The 18,672-nt window shown below is 35.1% G+C and overlaps 1 protein-coding gene across 4 annotated transcripts; it reads left to right on the forward strand.

Annotated features, from left to right (window-relative positions):
* Positions 1-9,301: 9,301 nt before the first annotated feature.
* LOC146928867 (F-box/FBD/LRR-repeat protein At3g14710-like) lies at positions 9,302-18,623 on the forward strand. 4 transcript variants are annotated; one of them, XM_085701044.1, is made up of 6 exons: positions 9,302-9,447; positions 12,391-12,523; positions 14,505-14,717; positions 15,361-16,363; positions 17,944-18,072; positions 18,154-18,623. In XM_085701044.1, exons 4-6 carry the CDS (start codon positions 15,380-15,382, stop codon positions 18,460-18,462), a joined length of 1,422 nt encoding a protein of 473 aa, XP_085557170.1. In that variant the 5' UTR covers positions 9,302-9,447; positions 12,391-12,523; positions 14,505-14,717; positions 15,361-15,379; the 3' UTR covers positions 18,463-18,623. The 4 variants fall into 4 exon arrangements, with proteins under 4 accessions (XP_085557170.1, XP_085557169.1, XP_085557168.1 ...); XM_085701041.1 differs by having other exon boundaries at positions 9,314-9,447; positions 14,505-14,556; XM_085701043.1 differs by lacking the exon at positions 12,391-12,523.
* Positions 18,624-18,672: the final 49 nt, after the last annotated feature.

An 18,672-nucleotide genomic window follows, 5' to 3' on the forward strand; every position in this document is an offset into this window, starting at 1 on the left:
TGACCCCACGATAATAGGAGGAACCGAATCACATCGGAATGAAAGGGATCTGGAGGCCGTGTAGGTATGGGACTACATGGTTGAAGGAAGGATTCAGACCCCACAAACATCCTAGACTGCTTTTAGGATTGTCGACTGACCCCACAAACCAACACGAGTCTTTTCAGCATGCTTTGTCCTCACTCACATGCTTACCGGGAAACTTCCCGGTAGGTCACCCATCATAAGACTACTCCAAGTCAAGCACGTTTAACTGTGGAGTTCTTATGGAATGAGCTACCTAAAAGAAGATGCATCTTGTTGATATGGGTAGTACCTAACAATTCTTATAAGCCTTCCTTCAACCATGTAGTCCCATACCTACACAGCCTCTGGATCCCTCTCATTCCGATGTGATTCAGTTCCTCCTATTATCGTGGGGTCATCCTTACGGATAGTGCCCGTTCCAACTGGCGAGAACCTTTCGTATCCAACTGGCGGAATATCGAAAGCCACGACGTGGGTGGGTGTTACATGCCCACCAGCTTCCGCTTGGTTCGTCCCCGAACCACACCGTACTGGGAGAGGTCTGCTCTGATACCATTTTTCTATATTAATTTCCTTCAATCCCAATTCTCTACTTCTAGTTCATTCTCCAAAAATTCAAACTTCCTAATAACTCACCTTGAGAGGGATTTCTAAGCTCTTTATGCATCATAGCAATTCACCACCATCATCAGCACAACATAATTGTACTCCTGAAGACTTAAATGAAACAATTCCAACAAAGATTAAAAATGGGTAATTCATATGGGGAATCGGCTAGCAAATTGAAGGAAGGGGAAAAAGTTATTGACATTTACCTTGTGATTATTCCACCCATGGGTACTCCAAAAGAAAGCTTACAAATTGATTCCTATGGAATTGGAGGGTAAAATGATGATTTGGAAAGAGTATGGGAGAGGGGCGTGAGATACAAAGAGAGGAAGGAGGAGAAATTGTTTTATGTGGAGGATAAATGAGAAGGAATGGATAAAAGAAGGTGGGGTAGTTTATATAAATAATAGAAGGGGAAAAGAAAAGGGAAAACGTGGCCTAAATATAGTGCTTAGTTATAAAGACAATCATTGCTCTTTATTTTTATTAAAAGTCTTGCTAAGCCACACTATAACTGACACTGATAATTGAACATGTGTGTGTAACTGACACTGTATGTTAAATATTCTCCATTAAATAATTAACCCTTCATAATATTTCTTCTCCGACATGTTCAGTGATACTGCGATATGTCGATAATTTAGCGGGATGTTACATAAAGTTTGCAGCGGATAAAAGAGATAGGGAAAGAGAAAGGACACAAAGCAATTATACAGGTTCCTTCCACAAACCGGAAGTAGTCATGTCCCCCTTGTTGCACTTCCGAGGAGAATTCACTAAAATCAATATCTGATTACAATTGCTCAAGCACACAAGCAAGAGACTTCAAACTAACTCAAGCACAACTGCAAGAGATTTCCTATGCTCAAGGACACAAGCAAGAGACTTCCTATGCTCAAGCACTAAATCAAGAGACTTCTATTCAAATAGAATTACAAAGAAAAATGTTTGAGGTTGAACACTTGATATACAATCAGTGATGTTCACAATACAAATCAGATACGACTCTTAAGACTCTAGAATTTCTAAGATATGAAAGTTTTGCTAAGAAATTCTAAGTAAACTTTGGTGTGCAATGATTTTGACAGAGTTTGGGCACTTGTAAAATGTTGTAAGAGTGTTGTTTAGCTTCAGGTCTTCACTCCTTTATATAGAGGTGTGAAAGAGACGTTGTAAACTTGCCAGCATATCAAATTGAGTCTTGTAGTCGTTGTAGGAGCTTTGATCAATCACCAATGATCTTTTGCTTGATTTGGTTATTGTCCTATGAAGGATCAATTTCAAATCGATTCCAAGTATGGAAAGTTACCAGTTTGATTCTCAGAAGATGTCTTGTACTATGCAGACACAAAAATAGAGTAGTGGAGAACGTGGTTGTACACTTTTGTCTTGTTCTGCGTTTTCAACGAGCAAGCATTCAATGCCTTCACATCCTTCTAAGATAGTCGTTGATCCAAGCTTTTAACTCTTTTCGATTAAAGACAAGTGAATAACATCTTCAAACCATTTTTGAATCTTCAATCTCCTAGCTTCTGATGTCCTTCAGCTTCTGATGATCTTCAGAACTTTTGATGACGTCAGCTTCTGGTGATCTGCTTCTGATGAGGGTGCTTCTGATGACGTCAACTTCTAGTCTTCAGAACCTCTTTGACTTCAGAATCATTTTTCTTCAGATGCCTTCTTGACCAAGCTTCCTTTGTTTCTTCAATTGCTCTTCATTTGTACTCAGAACCTATGCTTTTCTTCAAAAGACATTTAAATTTTTATCTATGGTCCTGCACACTTGAACAAATATTAGCATATCCAATTGACATTTTTTAATATCTTGTTATCATCAAAACTTAAAGGGTAATGTTAAACACATTTTGTTCCAACAGATCAGCCATCTTATTGTTAAAAACCCGGTTGTTGAGCTCTTTCCAAATCACTCAGACACAAGCCAGCCAAATGATTTTGAAAAAAGAATGAGATAACCGCGGCATCGCCGCCATATGACTAAACTGAAGAAAATGATCTTGAAGCGACAAAGGAGACATGGATGTAAGTTGAAGCCATTGCCAAACAAGATGCCAGAGACGTATGAATGTCAAACAGTCTAGAAAAATATGAGTAGATGTCTCTTCATTGCCGCAACCACTAGTACATAAAGTATCGTCGGGTGTAACAACCTACCAATGTAGAAGATTGTCCTTTGTTGGAAGTCAATTGCGCAGTAACCGCCACCCAAACAGAGCAATTTTTAAAGGAACATTTCGATGCCAAACATAGAATAAATAATGTCTATCCGCAAGCTCATCTGAAGATGTTAGTAACTGATATGCCCTATGAACTGTATAGCCATGAATAGGATCTAACAACCACCTCCATCTATCATTAGTATATTCCTGCAAAACAATGTCAGATAGTAAAGCATAACACTCCTTCAACTTTTCCTCCTCCCACGATAAAAGTCATCTTCTCCACACCCACGCTCCACCCCAACCTCCCAACCTAAATACGCCATCTCCGCCACCGTACTATGTTTGTTCACAGTAAGATCAAAGAGCCGACGATACTTGTCTCTTAAAGGAACTCCACCAACCCAATTATTTGTCCAGAAGTACATACTACTACCATCTCCCACAATCCGACGAGTATTGTCATCGAACCAACTTCCTACCCCCAATCCCACTCCCTCACGGACAGCAACAACTGTCCTCCAACATCTAGAACTACACTGCCCCCTCCTTCAATCTCCCGTTCTCCTCACCGTACCTAGCCTTTAAGACCCGATACCATAAACCCTCCCTATCAATCAACATCCTCCAACACCATTTTCCCAACAAAGATAAATTAAATTCTTCTAACCTCCTGACACCTAAACCTCCCTCCTCCTTCGATAAACAAATAGAGTCCCAACTGACCCAAGTAATTTTTTATGAACCTCACAACCCCCCATAAAAACATATTAAAGATAGATGTTATAGAAGAGATTATATCTGCAGGTGCCTTGAAAAAGGAAAGAAAGTAAACCGGAAGCGAATATAGGACAAACTTCAAAAGAATGAGGCGGCCCCCCAAAGAAAGAAACTTACTCCTCCATACTGACAACCGAGATAATATGTGATCAATCACAGGTTTCGAAAAGCTATGACGACGCACATCACCACCAATAGGCAACCCCAGATACACAAAAGGAATAGAACCCTTGCGTCAATTCAAAACGGAAGCAGTTTCAGTCAACCACGAATCTGAAACATTCACTCCCGTGAACATACTTTTGTGAAAGTTAACCTTCAGCGCAAAAATAGCCTGAAACATAGGCAAAACAGTCCGCATAGACCGTACAAACTGCAAGTGTCATCGGCAAACTGCAAGTGGATTAAATGCATTTCATTATGACGGCCAACATTATACCTTTTGAAGAGACCAGCGCCCACCAAAGATGTCATCAACACAGTGAACCCCTCCGCCGCTATTAAGAATAAAAAAGGAGAGTGATGATCCCCTTGCCGAAGTCCCCTCTCTAAAGGAAACTCCTCTATATGGCTGCCATTCACCAACACTGATGGCATCGCCGTTCCAACACACTCTGAAATCCACTTCCTCCACAGCGTTGGAAAATTCATTTTCACCATTACGACATAAAGATAATTAAGATCGACAGAATCATATGCTTTTTCAAAATCAACTTTAAACAAAAGCATCTCCTTATTGTAACGACGTGTCTCATCAACAACCTCATTAGCAATAAGAATTCCATCAAGAATTTGTTTCCCTTTAACAAACGCTGACTGTGACTCAGATATAACATTTCCAATGACAATCCGCAATACGTTAGCAAGAACCTTAGCCAATACTTTATACATGCACCCAACCAGAGAAATAGGTCGAAAATCATTAAGGCGCTGAGGACTGTCGACCTTTGGTATAAGAGCAATAAATGTAACCCTTTTAGTCAACTTGTCGTTTCGATGAAACTCCTTCATAAACCTCATAAAATCATCCTTCACCTCATCCCAAAATTCTTTTATGAAACCAAAAGAGATACCATCTGGCCTCGGACTCTTAAAACTCTCGCAGTCACAAACATCGAGTTTCACCTCTTCCAACGAAAAAGGCCGTATTAAAGAAACAGATTCCGCATTTGTTAAAGTTGCAAAATTAAGGTCTTCCACGCATGGTCTTTCTAAATTTTCGGATTTGAAATGATGAGAAAAATGATCAAAAACCGCTGTTCTGATATTCTAGACCCCATCAACCTAAACACCATCAACATACACTACTTGAATAGCATTGCGACGACGTTTGCTAGACATAATACTATGGAAGAATTTAGAGTTAAAATCGCCTTCTATTAACCAATCCATGTGCGCCTTCTACCAACACATGCTAGCATGAATCCGAGACAAAGAGTGAAAATTGACAGATAACTCACGAAGTTCCAACACCTCTTCCTCTACCAAATCGGCCTCCTCCCCTTTAGCATCTAGACATGAAATCTGATCCTTTACCACTGTCATCTTACCCACCATATTTTGAGAGTGCTCTTGATGCCATTCTTTCAGACATCCCTTTATTAACTTAAGCTTCTCTTTTAACACAAAACCACTCCATCCTTGAATATCAAAAGAGCCCCACTTATCACGCACAAATTTAGAATAACCAGGGAAGTCAGTCCAACAGTTTAGCATTCTGAGCGGTCGAGGTCCCCAATTCACATCATCCATAAGAAGCACTAAAGGGACATGATCAGATAATCCCCTTTGGTGCGCCACTTGCATATTATTAGGCCACACTTCGCACCAATTAACCGATAACAGGAACCTATCCAAGCGGCTCATTGAAACCCCATCTCCACGGTACCAAGTAAATAAACAGCCATAAATTAGCAAATCTATCAACATAGAGTTATCAATAAATTTATTGAAGATATTCGTGTCACCTTGACGAAACACCGATCCCCTACACTTACTTTCTGACCGATAATAACAACTCTACCTTTAATCACCAACATGTGATCAAAGCTCATGGAGGACCACACCTCTACCACATTGTTGTCTCACACAGATAGTAAACCTCCAGAGGCGCCATTTGAAGGTTGAAACGAAAACCCACATGGAGAATTACCCCATATAGACTTAACCATCATATCATCCACTAAAGTTAGCTTCGACTCTTGCAAACACAAAACAAAAGGAGTTTTCTTAGAAACCAACCGACACACCTCATGTTTCTTCTCAACCCCGCCTAAACCACGAATATTATATGATAACACCCTCATTGAGAACTTCACACCACCCCACCAACACAGACACCAACACCTAATCCCGTCGCCACCAACCCTACCCTCATCCACACCTCCACTCACGGCCTCCACCTCATAAGCCGCCCTCCATTCATGTATTCCCGCTCTCGACAACAAATTAAAACGATTCATGTTATCACCTTTATATTTAACTCCAATCGCCTTACCAATCCCCCACACATCTTCATCCGCCACTTTAGAATTACCATGTAATAAAACCCAATTCTCCCAATCTTTATTAACTGAAGAACTAGAATGATTAGAAGATTCGGAAACAACCTTATTTTCTGAAAATGTAGAGTTTGATGAATTATTCACTTTTTGCTTCTTAGCCTGTTTCTTCAAAACCTTCAAGACTTCCTTTCTATCTTGAGCCGGCATTCAAACTACACGTTTTAAATTATGAACCAGATGCTTCAAAGCTCCCTTTACCTTTTTTTTTTTGCTAACCGGCTTCAACTGGGAACCTTGCTTGGTGTCCGCTTTCTTTAACTTGGATGAAAAAACAACCCCTGCCTCTTCATGAGAGAATTATGTCAATCAATCAAGACTCCAAGGGCCCGAATTTTGCGAACGGCATCTTTTTGGAGGACAAGAACTGGCACGTTTACTTCCAGCTTGGTGAGGCCGAAGCAAACCTGTGTTCCCCTCAACAGGAACATCCACCGTAGCAATATGTTGGGTACACGCCACTGCCACCTCTTTATGAACAAGTTGAGGCTCAATGATATCTTGTTGAACCTTCGTAACTTCAACAGATTGGTTCCCATCGAAACTAACAATATCACGCACAAGAACATTCTTTGAAATCTCCTTCGGACACCAATCTTTATGAATACCGTTCACTAGCTCCTTCATCTCCCCACGGACATCCTCCAATCATCTGCCTTTATAAACCTACCACAGTCCATGACACACAATTTAAAGAACTTAGCATTCCATGCATGCACCGGTGTCCCATAAACATGAATCCATGCCCCCCGTTCATATCTAACATCTTTCGACGACCATCTATGAAATTCAGAAAATAACATTAAAAAAAAAGAATAGTTTCGTTAAATACATGAAGCATATCTTCTTCGCCAGAACAATGAAGAAACACCCTATCACCCCCATAGGCATAACACAAACATTATGAACCCTGCATCCTCCACCCTCTGCTGTAACGATAAAGTTGAGTCCCCGGACACAACCGTAGCTACCAGCCCCAAATTCGCTCATGAACGATCCTCATGCACAGACTGATACACATGAATATGTTTAAAAGAAGTAGCTTGAACAGCCGCACCAGCCACTAGTGAAACCTTCACCTCCGCCTTCGTCTTCCCATTCTTGAGCACCTCGCCACCTCCCTCACCCTCAACCACCGTTCTGCCCTCCTCCTTCCTCATCCCCTCACCATCAGCCACCAGCTTCTCTCCTACCGGAACACTGACCCCCTCCTTCTTCTTCCTACTTCAACGCCTTTTTTCTTTCCCTCTCCCTCTAACCGAACCACAACCCTCCCACTTGCACTGTTTTTTCTCCTTCACCACTTCCCCCTTCCTTCCTGCGCCATCCTTCTCCTTCCCAGCCCTATCATTTTTTTCTCCCTCAACTCGCTCCTTCGACACCCTCTCCCTTCTCCCCTCCTCCTTACCCTGCCGACCAAGATTAGAAATCGGTGGCTCCGCATCGTACTGAGAAAACCTATCAAAACGTGCCTCGCGAGCCCAAACTCTGAATTCACCAATCCAAACATTATTCGAAGCTTGCGACAATTTCTCTATGTTCTTAACCTTTGCAAACCGCACAAAACAGTAAGACTGTCTACGTGAGTTGCGATGCCTTGCCACAAAAATATAGACAACATCCCAAACACCTCAGAGCACTGACGCAGTCTAAAGACCATCATAAATTCAGGGAAGTTCGTGAAGTAATATGATACATTATTGCCAATGTTGGAGACAGATTCTGTACGTGAATAAACCTGCTGATGAGCACCCTCACGCCTGTCAGATGAAGAATACTGCCCTCCCACATTCTTGGAAACCCTACCTCCATAATTGCGATCGGAATAACCTTTGGACTGAGACCGATGATGAGAAACCCCATGGAACCGAACATGTGATTGCCTCCGCTGAACCCTATCCGAAATCGCTCCTCCTTGCCGCGCTAAATCCCTTGACCAGCCCCGTCTTCCGCTTTCCGGTTACGTTGCTTTCCTCTTCCTTGACCTCACCACAGACCAATCCCCTCTATCCCCCCAATTTCTGCCACCCTGGCTGGACCCCGACCCCCCCAGTGTATCTCACAGCCGGTGAAGTGCTCCGGAGCGGTTGCCCGCCACTCGCTCTCGCTTTGCTCTCTTTCATGTTGTGTCATATATGATCTTTATTAATAATCTAAATATTGTACACATATTTTTTTAATAATTTAAAGCAAAACAATCAAAAGTTTAGAAAAATTTGACTTTCCTCAATATCCTTTAAACAAAGTTAAGACTTTAATTATGGTTTCAACCAATATTAGATTCACAATTTGGGACATAGATTTAAATTTTCAATATAACAAAATACAAACTTTGTCTAAAAATAACAAACTTTAGTTTTCCAAATACATAACATTATTAGTTTTATTGAAAAAGATAAAAGTAATTAGAAAAGTATAAGTGACAAAAATTGTGCGGGGCATTTAGCAATTAGCATTAGTTTTTTTTTTTTTTTTAGAGATCAATTAGCATTAGTTGTGCCCAACATTTATCCAAACCATATACAGTTAAAAACTCTATAAATTAATAATGTCAGGACCGGATAAATTTATTAATTTAGAGAGTTATTAATTTATCGATAAATTAATAATTATTAATTTAAAGAGTTTTTAAGTAATTATACTGTACATTCCAAACAAAAAGGCAAATTAGTCTATGACTCTTATAATTATGTTGTAGCGAACCTTGAGACTCAACGTAAATTAGTAACTACTGTGTTCATATGCATTGGAAATCAATAATGACTTTTGAAGTACAGTAAATGTAATGTAAACAAGAGAAACAAATATGTTCAATATATTCTTAATATATTTTTTTTCAGTTTCTATGAATTATTAATTTATGATTTTCTTAAGACCGAAAATTATAAAGGGATCTCTCTAAAAATTAATTATCTTATTATTTGATCGAGTTTTTCAAGTTTTTACATTGGCCCAAGTCGGGACCGGACAAATTTATTATTTTAGAGTTTTTATTAATTTACCGAGTATTTTTTTTTAATAAATTAATTTAGCGAGTATTAATTCAAAGAGTTTCTACTGTATCTTTTTGGATGTGAGATTCTCTCGTGTTGGTTCTATGCTGCTGTCCATATATGTACTTTGTGTACAAGTACACAAATTGTACCCTAAAGCTACTACCATAAATAAATTCAACGAAAACTCCCTCTAAACCTTAAAACATCTCTCCGGGTTGGATCTATCTCTTAATCCAACAGCTCCCATCCTCACGTCGCCGCTGCCCTTCTTCTAGGTTCCCAGAATTGCAGCAGCAGGTAATAATTGTTTTGTTTCTGATTTCTCGAAGATAAACTTGTTTTTTTTTCTTTTTTAAAGCAAGTTTTTTGTATTGGATTGTTATTGTACAAAGGAGGGGTTTTTTTGATAAAGTTTAAAAATCTTTGATTTTGACATGTTAATGTTAATTAGGATTTTGATCTGTGAGTAAGGAATGGTTTTTAACTTTGGATCGTTATAAAATTAATTTTTGCGTTTTTGAGAAAGTTTCAAAAATCTGATTTTTAATTGAGAGCAGATCTACGACTTTGACCCATTAGTTTGTTTGTGTGTTTTTTAACAAGTTAGTGTTAATTAGGATTTTGATATGTAAGTCGGTAAATATTTTTGAGAAAGTTTCAAAATATGATTTTTTAATCGAGCAATAAGTTTTAAACCAGCAGATCTATGATTTTAACCCATCTGGTGTTCACTACCTTTGTTAATGTTATTGTGTGAGTCCGTATGAGTATGGATCTGTAAATATTTTTAAGTTTGGATCGTTATAAAATTAATTTTAGCATTTTTGAGAAAGTTTCAAAATCTAGGATTTTTAATCTGAGGGCAAAGTAGTTTGTGAATGTTAATTGCGTAGCTCTCTTTTTGTACCCGGCATTGATTGATATCTGAAAACATGGCGTCTGGTTTAACTCTTAACTCCCTATGTGATTAAATTAAAGTGTTTCATAAAATCAGTTGTTGGAGTGGTTGATAAATATAAAATAAAAGGATATGTTTTTATTTTGTTTTTTTTTTTCTTCATAAATTATACATATAATATTTTTTTACTTAATGTATTTCTTTTTAATTATTTAAATTTATTTTTAATTATTTTCATCAACAAAATGATAAATGTACTTTATAAATTGAATTTGACATTTTTTATTGAAGATATTTTTTTTGAATTTTATTTAACTAAAATTGATTCACTATTTATTGTAAACTAAAAAAAAAGTAAACAACAAAAGTATAAAAAGCGTGAGAAGACATTAACAGTGTTTGGTAGAAGAGAAATAAGAAAGAGAGACAGAGGGAAGAGAGAAGTTGGATAGAGAGAAGCAACTTCTCCTGTTTGGTTGAGAATAGAGATTGAAGAGAGAGACCAAATATGGTGGGACCCATGCCTGTTTTATTTCTCTCTTGATGTACGAAGAAATAGTGTAGAGATGTGAACTTTCTTCTGTTTTCCAAAATTATCCCTGACATTGTGGCTGATATAAAACTATTGTCCTTTTTTTTTTTTGTTACCACTATTGTACTGTTTTCATGGTTTTTGTTGTAGCAGGTAAATACAAAAACTAATACGCAACTCTCTTGCCTTTTTACCTCTTTATTTGAATCCTCTTTTATTATAATAAATAAAATTAAACTAGTAGTTAGTTAACTAAATCCTTCAAAAAAAAAGTTAACTTTATAAACTAGTAGTTAGTTAACTAAATCCTTCAGAAAAAAAGTTAACTAATGAAATAGTTTAACCGACTAAATTGTAAAATTGTAAATAAATAATTAATTAAGCAAATAAGTTATCAAATTTCTTTGTAAAAAAATTACTTAGTTTCTTAATTAAATTAATGTAAAAAATTATATCAATTTTTATAAGAAATTAATTCATATATAATAAAATTGTATATTAAAGTTTAGTAAGGATATTTTGGTCTTTTCAAAAGTTTAACACACTTCTTACACACTTCTTTCTTCTCTATTTCTCTCATTTCTCTCTTATACCGAACAATAAGTCAAATCTACTCTATTTCTCACCTATTTCTCTCTTCCTATACTCTCTTCACAACTTCTCTCTTCACAACTTCTCTCTTAAACCAAACACACCCTAAAGAATGCTCCCTAAAAAAAGTGATATAAAACACCCCTATAAAACAACCACTATAAGAAATTGAAATCAAACGTGGGTAGTTTTTCCTTAAAAAAAAACGTGTGTAGTTTTGTTTATTAAAAAATAATAAAATTATTTGGTTTGCCACTATTTGGGTGCTTTGGAGGGAAAGGAATAGCCGGGTGTTCAAAAATACGGTGTCCTCTTCTCTAACTCATTGAAAAAGTTAAACTCCATTCATTCCTTTGGCTGAAATCAAAACAGGTGGTTCGTGTTTATTCTTTTCATGAGTGGTGGAGACATCCCACTCTTTGTATGGGTGCCTTTTTGTAATGTTGTTTCTGGTTGGTGCTTCTTTTTGACACCTTAACTCTGTAATTATTTTGTCGGTGTTCCCTCGTTGCACACCTTGTGCGGAGGGAATCATCGGTGGTTTAGTATATATCTCATTTTGATTTGTTAAAAAAAAAAAAAAAAATTAAATTAATAAGGTTAAAAATGGAAGAAAGTATAAAAAGCTAAAAGTTATAAGCTCAAAAGCTACTTGAAAAAAAAAATAATAAAATTAAATTAATAAGGTTAAAATTGGAAGAAAGTATAAAAAGCTAAAAGTTATAAGCTCAAAAGCTACTTGAAATAGCTTTTCAAAAAACGCTATAAGCTAATAATTTTTTTTTTTTAACAAACACGTCTCATTCTATCAAAACAAGCTTATAAGCTAGTCCATGAAGCTATAAACTAGCTTATTTGTATTACAAAACACAACCTATATGTAAAATGTTGCTTGATAGTATAAGGGGTTCAACTTAGAGTTTATTTGGGATTATCTACTCATAATATAATGTTGCTAGTTAAAACAAAAATAAAATGACAAATTTAAAACACAAGAAAAAATACAAATTTTGAAAAAGAAAATTGCAAAAGGAAAAGAGCTGTCTCACAAAACACACAAAAACTTCACAGAATGCCAAAATAAAATTAAAGAAAAAACATAACAGAAGAGAGATACACCCCAACACTGTTTTTACATTTTGAGCTTCATCGCAATTTATCCTTTCCCATTTGCTTTTTACCTTTCCTATTTTTGTGAAACAAATCACTGAAATTGCAGCACCATCTTATGCATTTTCTGCAACTTTGGTCTCCTCTCTCTCACATGCTCCCACAGTCCTTGCACTTTGGCACCATTCTACAACCTTTATCCTTTAGTCTCTATATATTCCTTCATCACATTCTTGCAATAGGTAGTCTCACTCTTGCTCTCACTTACATGTCTCTTTTTCTTCTGCATTCATTTTTTTTTAATTATCATTGATATTACTATTTCAATTTTCAGTTTCTTTTTGATTGTTTTATGGTGGCGTTACTTTAATTACAGTGATCCCGGTTCACGGTTATGGGTAGTTACTTATTTTCTCCTTAGCTATTTTTCATTTTTCGTGGGTAGTTATTTTCCTCTTACCTTTTTTTTTTTTTTTTGGAAAATTGTGGTTAAGAATGATGTGTGTTTTTTTATAGAAGGAGTGGTGTGTGTTTAATAGGATACTTTTTTTTTTAATTTAATTAATTGATAATAGGAAGAGAGTTTTATAATTTAATTATTTAATTGATTGATTGATAATATTTTATTTCCATCCATTTCCATTTTTATTTAGTTAATTAATAGATGAATTTATTAGAAAGAGAGTTTGGAAAGATACGTGGGTAGTGATTTTTTTTTAATTTAATTTAATTAATGGAATCAAGGAAAAAAATGAAGATGCTTAACATCATTCTTCTTAAGCAATTCTTTTACTTAAATTTCTTAATTCATTTTCCCTTTTTAATTTGTTAAACAATGCTTATTGAGTGTGTTTCAATGTAAGTTGCTTTGATTACAGGCTTGCATGGCAAGACTGAATAAGTGTTGTGGTTAAATCCAACCAATAAATCTGCTCAAAAGAAAATCCAACCAATAAATAAGACAAAAAATTGAAGGAAAAAAGAGAGTAGGAAAATAAAAACAAATAATTGAAAAATGAAAAGAAAAAAAAGAGAGTAGGAAAATAGAAAAAAAAAATAATAGAAGAAGGAAAATTGAAGAATACAATAGATTGATAAAATAAATAAAAATAGACAACATACTTGAAGAACACTTAACTCCCTATGTGATTACTCCATGACACGTTGATAATGAAAAAATACACTTTGTTTAGAACCTTGAAACTTGAATGATCTTGTGACAATCGTGAAAAGCTAATGAGTATCACAATAATGGTAAGAATTGGTAGAAAGTAGAAGGAAAAAAAAAAAAAGTGACATGAGGAGTTGAGTTTGCAAATGAAATGAATTAGTGGTGATGATAGTTAGTACAGAGAGAAGGATAAAAAGGTTATGTGAGTAGGTTATGTTATTTAAAAGTGAATTTTATACTCTAAATTATAAATAATAATAAAATATTTAAATTTAATTATCATTCACATTTAAATTATAAAGAAATGAATTTATTTTTCTTAAATGATAGTTTAAAATTAGCATATATCATAAAAATATTTATTTATGTTAAAATAGATTAAAGTGTATGGCATATTTAATTATTAAGGGAGAGGGTTGCAATTCAAGCATCTCAAAGGGGAGATGAGTATAAATTTTACTTTTCAAGGGAGGGAAGTATATATTTTAACATAAGAGGGGAGGGAAGTGTAATTCAAAAATCTTTTAGGGGAGGAGAGTGTAATTTACTCTTTTTTTTTTTTTTCTGAAAGAGGGAGTGTAATTTACTCTTATTAATAATCTAAATATTGCACACATATTTTTTAATAATTTAAAGCAAAATAATCAAAAGTTTAGAAAAATTAACTTTCCTCCAACTCCTTTAAACAAAATTAAGACTTTAATTATGGTTTCAACTAATACTAGATTCACAATATGTGACATCTATTTGAATTTTCAAGAAAACAAAAAACAAACTTTGTTAAAAAAAGACAAACTTTGTTTAAAAATAACAAACTTTAGTTTTTCAAATAGAGAACATTATTAGTTTTATTAAAAAAGATAAAAGAAATTAAAAACCTATAACTAACAAAATTGTGTGCACCATTTAGCATTGAAAAAAGTTGGGCCCAACATTTATCCAAACAGTAGATTTTTTTTTGTTTTTTTAAGAAATACAAACCATAAAATTTTGGATGTGGATTCTCAAATCTCAACCATTCATTTATTTATATGTTCTTTATTGTTTTTCAGCCATTGGATTAACCACAGCAGAGAGGGCAGAACAGAACCCAAACAGCATGAGGTAATCCCTGTTATATGTTTGTTACAAGTACACAAATTGTACCCTAAAAGCTACCGTAAATAAATTCTACCAAAACTCCCTCTAAACCTCAAACATCCTTCTCTCTCCTATACTCACGCCGCCGCTGGTCTTGTTCTAGGTTCTCAGAATTGCAGCAGCAGGTAATAATTGTTTTGTTTCTGATTTCTCGAAGATAAACTTGTTTTTTTTTTTTTGAAAGCAAGTTTTTTGTATTGGATTGTTATTGTACAAAGGAGGGGTTTTTTGATAAAGTTTAAAAATCTTTGATTTTGACATGTTAATGTTAATTAGGATTTTGATCTGTGAGTAACGAATTGTTTTTAAGTTTGGATCGTTATAAAATTTTAGCGTTTTTGTGTAAGTTTCAAAAATCTGATTTTTAATTGAGATCAGATCTACGATTTTGACTCATTAGTTTGTTTGTGATTTTTAACAAGTTAGTGTTAATTAGGATTTTGATATGTAAGTCGGTAAATATTTTTGAGAAAGTTTCAAAATATGATTTTTTAATCGAGCTATAAGTTTTAAACCAGCAGATCTATGATTTTAACCCATCTGGTGTTCATTACCTTTGTTAATGTTATTGTGTGAGTCCGTATGAGTATAGATCTGTAAATATTTTTAAGTTTGGATCGTTATAAAATTAATTTTAGCATTTTTGAGAAAGTTTCAAAATCTAGGATTTTTAATCTGAGAGCAAAGTAGTTTGTGAATGTTAATTGCGTAGGTCCCTTTTTGTACCCGACATTGATTGATATTTTTTTTATTTTCTTTCCGTCTCAGATTAAGTTTGGAAGGAGACATGGAGTCTGGTTTAACCCTCACCGCTTGCAGCACACAAAGCGGAAAGCGTCATAAGAATAAAGCAACATGTGAAGAAGAAGAAGACTTATTCGACAACAAGTTGACTGAATCACTTATAACTCATATCATCTCTTTTCTCCCAACCAAAGATGCCGTTCGCACTTGTGTCTTATCTAAACCATGGAAACACCGATGGATTTCCCTCACCAAACTCTGCTTACACGATGATCATGATGATTCTTCCCCTTCTCCCAAGTTGCAGAATTTTATAAGCTTTGTTACCAGAGCACTGCTTCTTACTCGCACTTTAACCATGGAAACCATTTCCCTTTCCCTCTCTCGTCAATACGACCCATCCCTTCTCGAGGCATGGTTTTGTATCATATTATTAGACCGAACACTAAAAAATCTTCGAATCCATTCACATTTTGAACTCCCCTCCTCTGCTTTTGCATCTAATTCTCTTTTTAAAAACATTGTGCTATTAGAAGAATTGGAATTGCAGGCTGAGTCGATTTCCCTCATTAAAGTTCCCTCAAATTCTGATATTCATTTTGGAAACCTAAAACATCTCAAGCTGTGTAGCATCAACTTTAAAACCGACTCACCCACATCCCGCAACCATATTGACCTTAGATTCCCACACCTAATAAATTTTGAGACTAAAAACTGCTCTTGGTTTCTTGATTCTAGAACGGTCTTTGTACATGCACCTCTACTTCAAAGCATTTTCATTCGAGATGGCACGCACATGTCGTATGGAGAGGACAACTCTGCTATCAATTTTGTAAGTTCTTTGCATCTACAAGAATTCACTTATTGGGGTAATTGTATACCACAAGACATTTTAACACCGTCCCCATGTTGTGCTTATGCTAAAGTCATTATAGAGAAGGGTCCAGCTTATGTGCCAGATCACTCAATTTTCGGTCTTCTCAACCAACTCAGTCATGCAAAACGTATCAGATTTGACGTAGTCGGGGTAAGTGTATGATTTTTTTTTTTCTTTTTCTTCCATTCTTTCCATCTAGTGGTCCCTTAACTTAATTGATAGTTGCAAAGTGGTCATCTAACTTAAAAACGTCTCAAAGTTGTCGCTTAAGATTTCTTCCATTATAGGTTTTGGTCTATCAGTTTTTAACTATAAATGTCTAAGGTGCATCAACATTGTAGCTAATTCACCGTAGGCCTCGTTAAATTTTTTAATTTAAACTCTTTAATCTTTTATTTAAAAAGTTAACCGTGGTTGTGCGTGTCTATTGTATTATAACTATCTACATCTAATTTTTCACCTCTTTCTTTATCTTCTTCCTCCCACTTTTACATCATCTTCAAACTATCATTTATCAGAAAAAATTAGATGAATGGTAGTTTGAAAATAATGAAGAAGTGGGCGGAAGTAAATGAAGAAAGAGGGGGGAAATTAGATGTAGGTGGTTCATGATATGATACAATAGACACGCACAATCCAAACTGTCCGAGTTTAAATTAAAAAATTTAATAATGTCTATGATGGACTACCTATAATGTTGGTCCAGCTTAGACATTTAGAGTTAAAAACTGGCGAAATAGAGCAAAACCTTTAACGGAAGAAACTATAAGGGACCATTTTAAGACGTTTCTTTAGTTAGAAGACCACTTTGCAACAATCAATAAACTTGAAGGACCGTTGGATGGAATAAGCCTTTTATTTATAACTTCTTGTGTGTATTAGACCAACAGACAACTCAGTTACACTAGTGTAACACTGTAGTTGTATTATATTACTCAATAATATTTGAACAACTGTTTGGTTGACAACCATATATTTACAATGAAAAAATGGATTTAGCAATAGAGAGATAGATAAAAACATACACCCTCATATGTCACTATTTTAAGCAAAACTTTGCATTTTAGATCCATTCATTAAATGATGTATGTGGTCTATAATAAAGACGATATACATCCTTAATTGAATGAATCTAAAATACAAAGTTTCACTTATAATAGTGACCAGAGAAAGAATTGTCACAAAAGTTGTCATATACAAATATCATTTCTCATATATATAATATATATACTCCCTCGGTGCCAGATTGTAAGGAAAAAAAAAAAAAATCAAATCACAGTTGTTAAGAAAATGGAATGTTTGCATTTAATTTCATGAGAATAAGCCAAAGTTTTTTTTTTTTTTTTTTTTTGGGAAAAAATGTTTTTTTTTATTATAGAAACAAGAGTAAATAGGATAAAAGTTCGTCTTTTTTTCTTACATTTTAGGACAAAGAAATGAGTTGTTTTTTGCTCACATTTTGAAACGGAGGGAGTATATGAGATGTATCCGAAGTTATTTGTATGTCGTTGGCATACAAACATTTACGTTGTTCAATAAAGACGTTGACGTTTATCTTGATGTCGAGTAATACTTGCACTACCTTAAGGTGTAAGGTGTAGGGTTACACCTCGGTAACTTTATGTATTCGTAAAATACTTGTCCCAAATTTCTTTCATGTATTTCATAAGTTTGTTATAATCAAATTTTATTCCTCTATTGCAATATGAACTAGTTTCTGTGTTACCCAGGATTTGGCACCACCACCACAACTATGTGTATTTTCAATGTTGACGAAATTAGAAGTTGGCTTCGTTAGCTTTGATGTTCTCTTAGCTTTACTTCAAAAATCACCGGCTCTCCGGACACTAGTTCTCAAGGTTGGTAATTAGTTTTTTATCCACTTTTCTTTATGCTCTTTTAGCGTCTTATTTATACTTTGTTTGATGGTTTATCATCAGGATATATATGGATATGCGGAAGAGCGTTTGAATTCTGCTGTTGTGCCAAAGTATTTTGCATCTCTCCATGCTGTGACTATTTTAGACGTTGATGGAGACGAGCATGAGCTGCTTTTAGCTAAATTTTTTATGCAAAATTATACGATGTTACAGAGGATGCATATCTACAGTGATGGTCAAAGCCAAGACCCTGACAAAGCTAAGGTTTTTGAAGAATTTTCGAATAAACTGTACTCATTTGGTAGCCTCTATTTTGTTTTTGTTTATTTTCATGTGCACTCAGGGAGGAAAATAGCGTTATGGTTTTAGTGTGGCTAAAATATTAATGTTATTGCTTATTAAATTTAAAAATTATGTACTACTAGTTTAGAGACCCGGCGTTGTCCGGGTTAGATATTAAATAATTTTTGTCCAATGTAAAAATAAAAAGTGTAATAAAATCATTAATAAATTAGTCCTATTGGTAAGAATTTTGGTCACTTTAAACATGTGGTCATGGGTTTGTTTCGTGACTCGTGT

The sequence above is a fragment of the Medicago sativa genome, chromosome 4 (genome assembly GCF_051527215.1).
Source record: "Medicago sativa cultivar Bolivia chromosome 4, Bolivia_mono, whole genome shotgun sequence".
NCBI lineage: Eukaryota > Viridiplantae > Streptophyta > Magnoliopsida > Fabales > Fabaceae > Medicago > Medicago sativa.

Excerpts from the sequence above, each read along its gene's own strand:
- LOC146928867 (XM_085701041.1), top strand. The coding sequence starts at position 12,400 with ATGCATTTTCTGCAACTTTGGTCTCCTCTCTCTCACATGCTCCCACAG. Across the intron at positions 16,364-17,943 it reads TCAGATTTGACGTAGTCGGG|GATTTGGCACCACCACCACA; the intron begins GTAAGTGTATGA and ends TGTGTTACCCAG. Across the intron at positions 18,073-18,153 it reads TCCGGACACTAGTTCTCAAG|GATATATATGGATATGCGGA; the intron begins GTTGGTAATTAG and ends GTTTATCATCAG.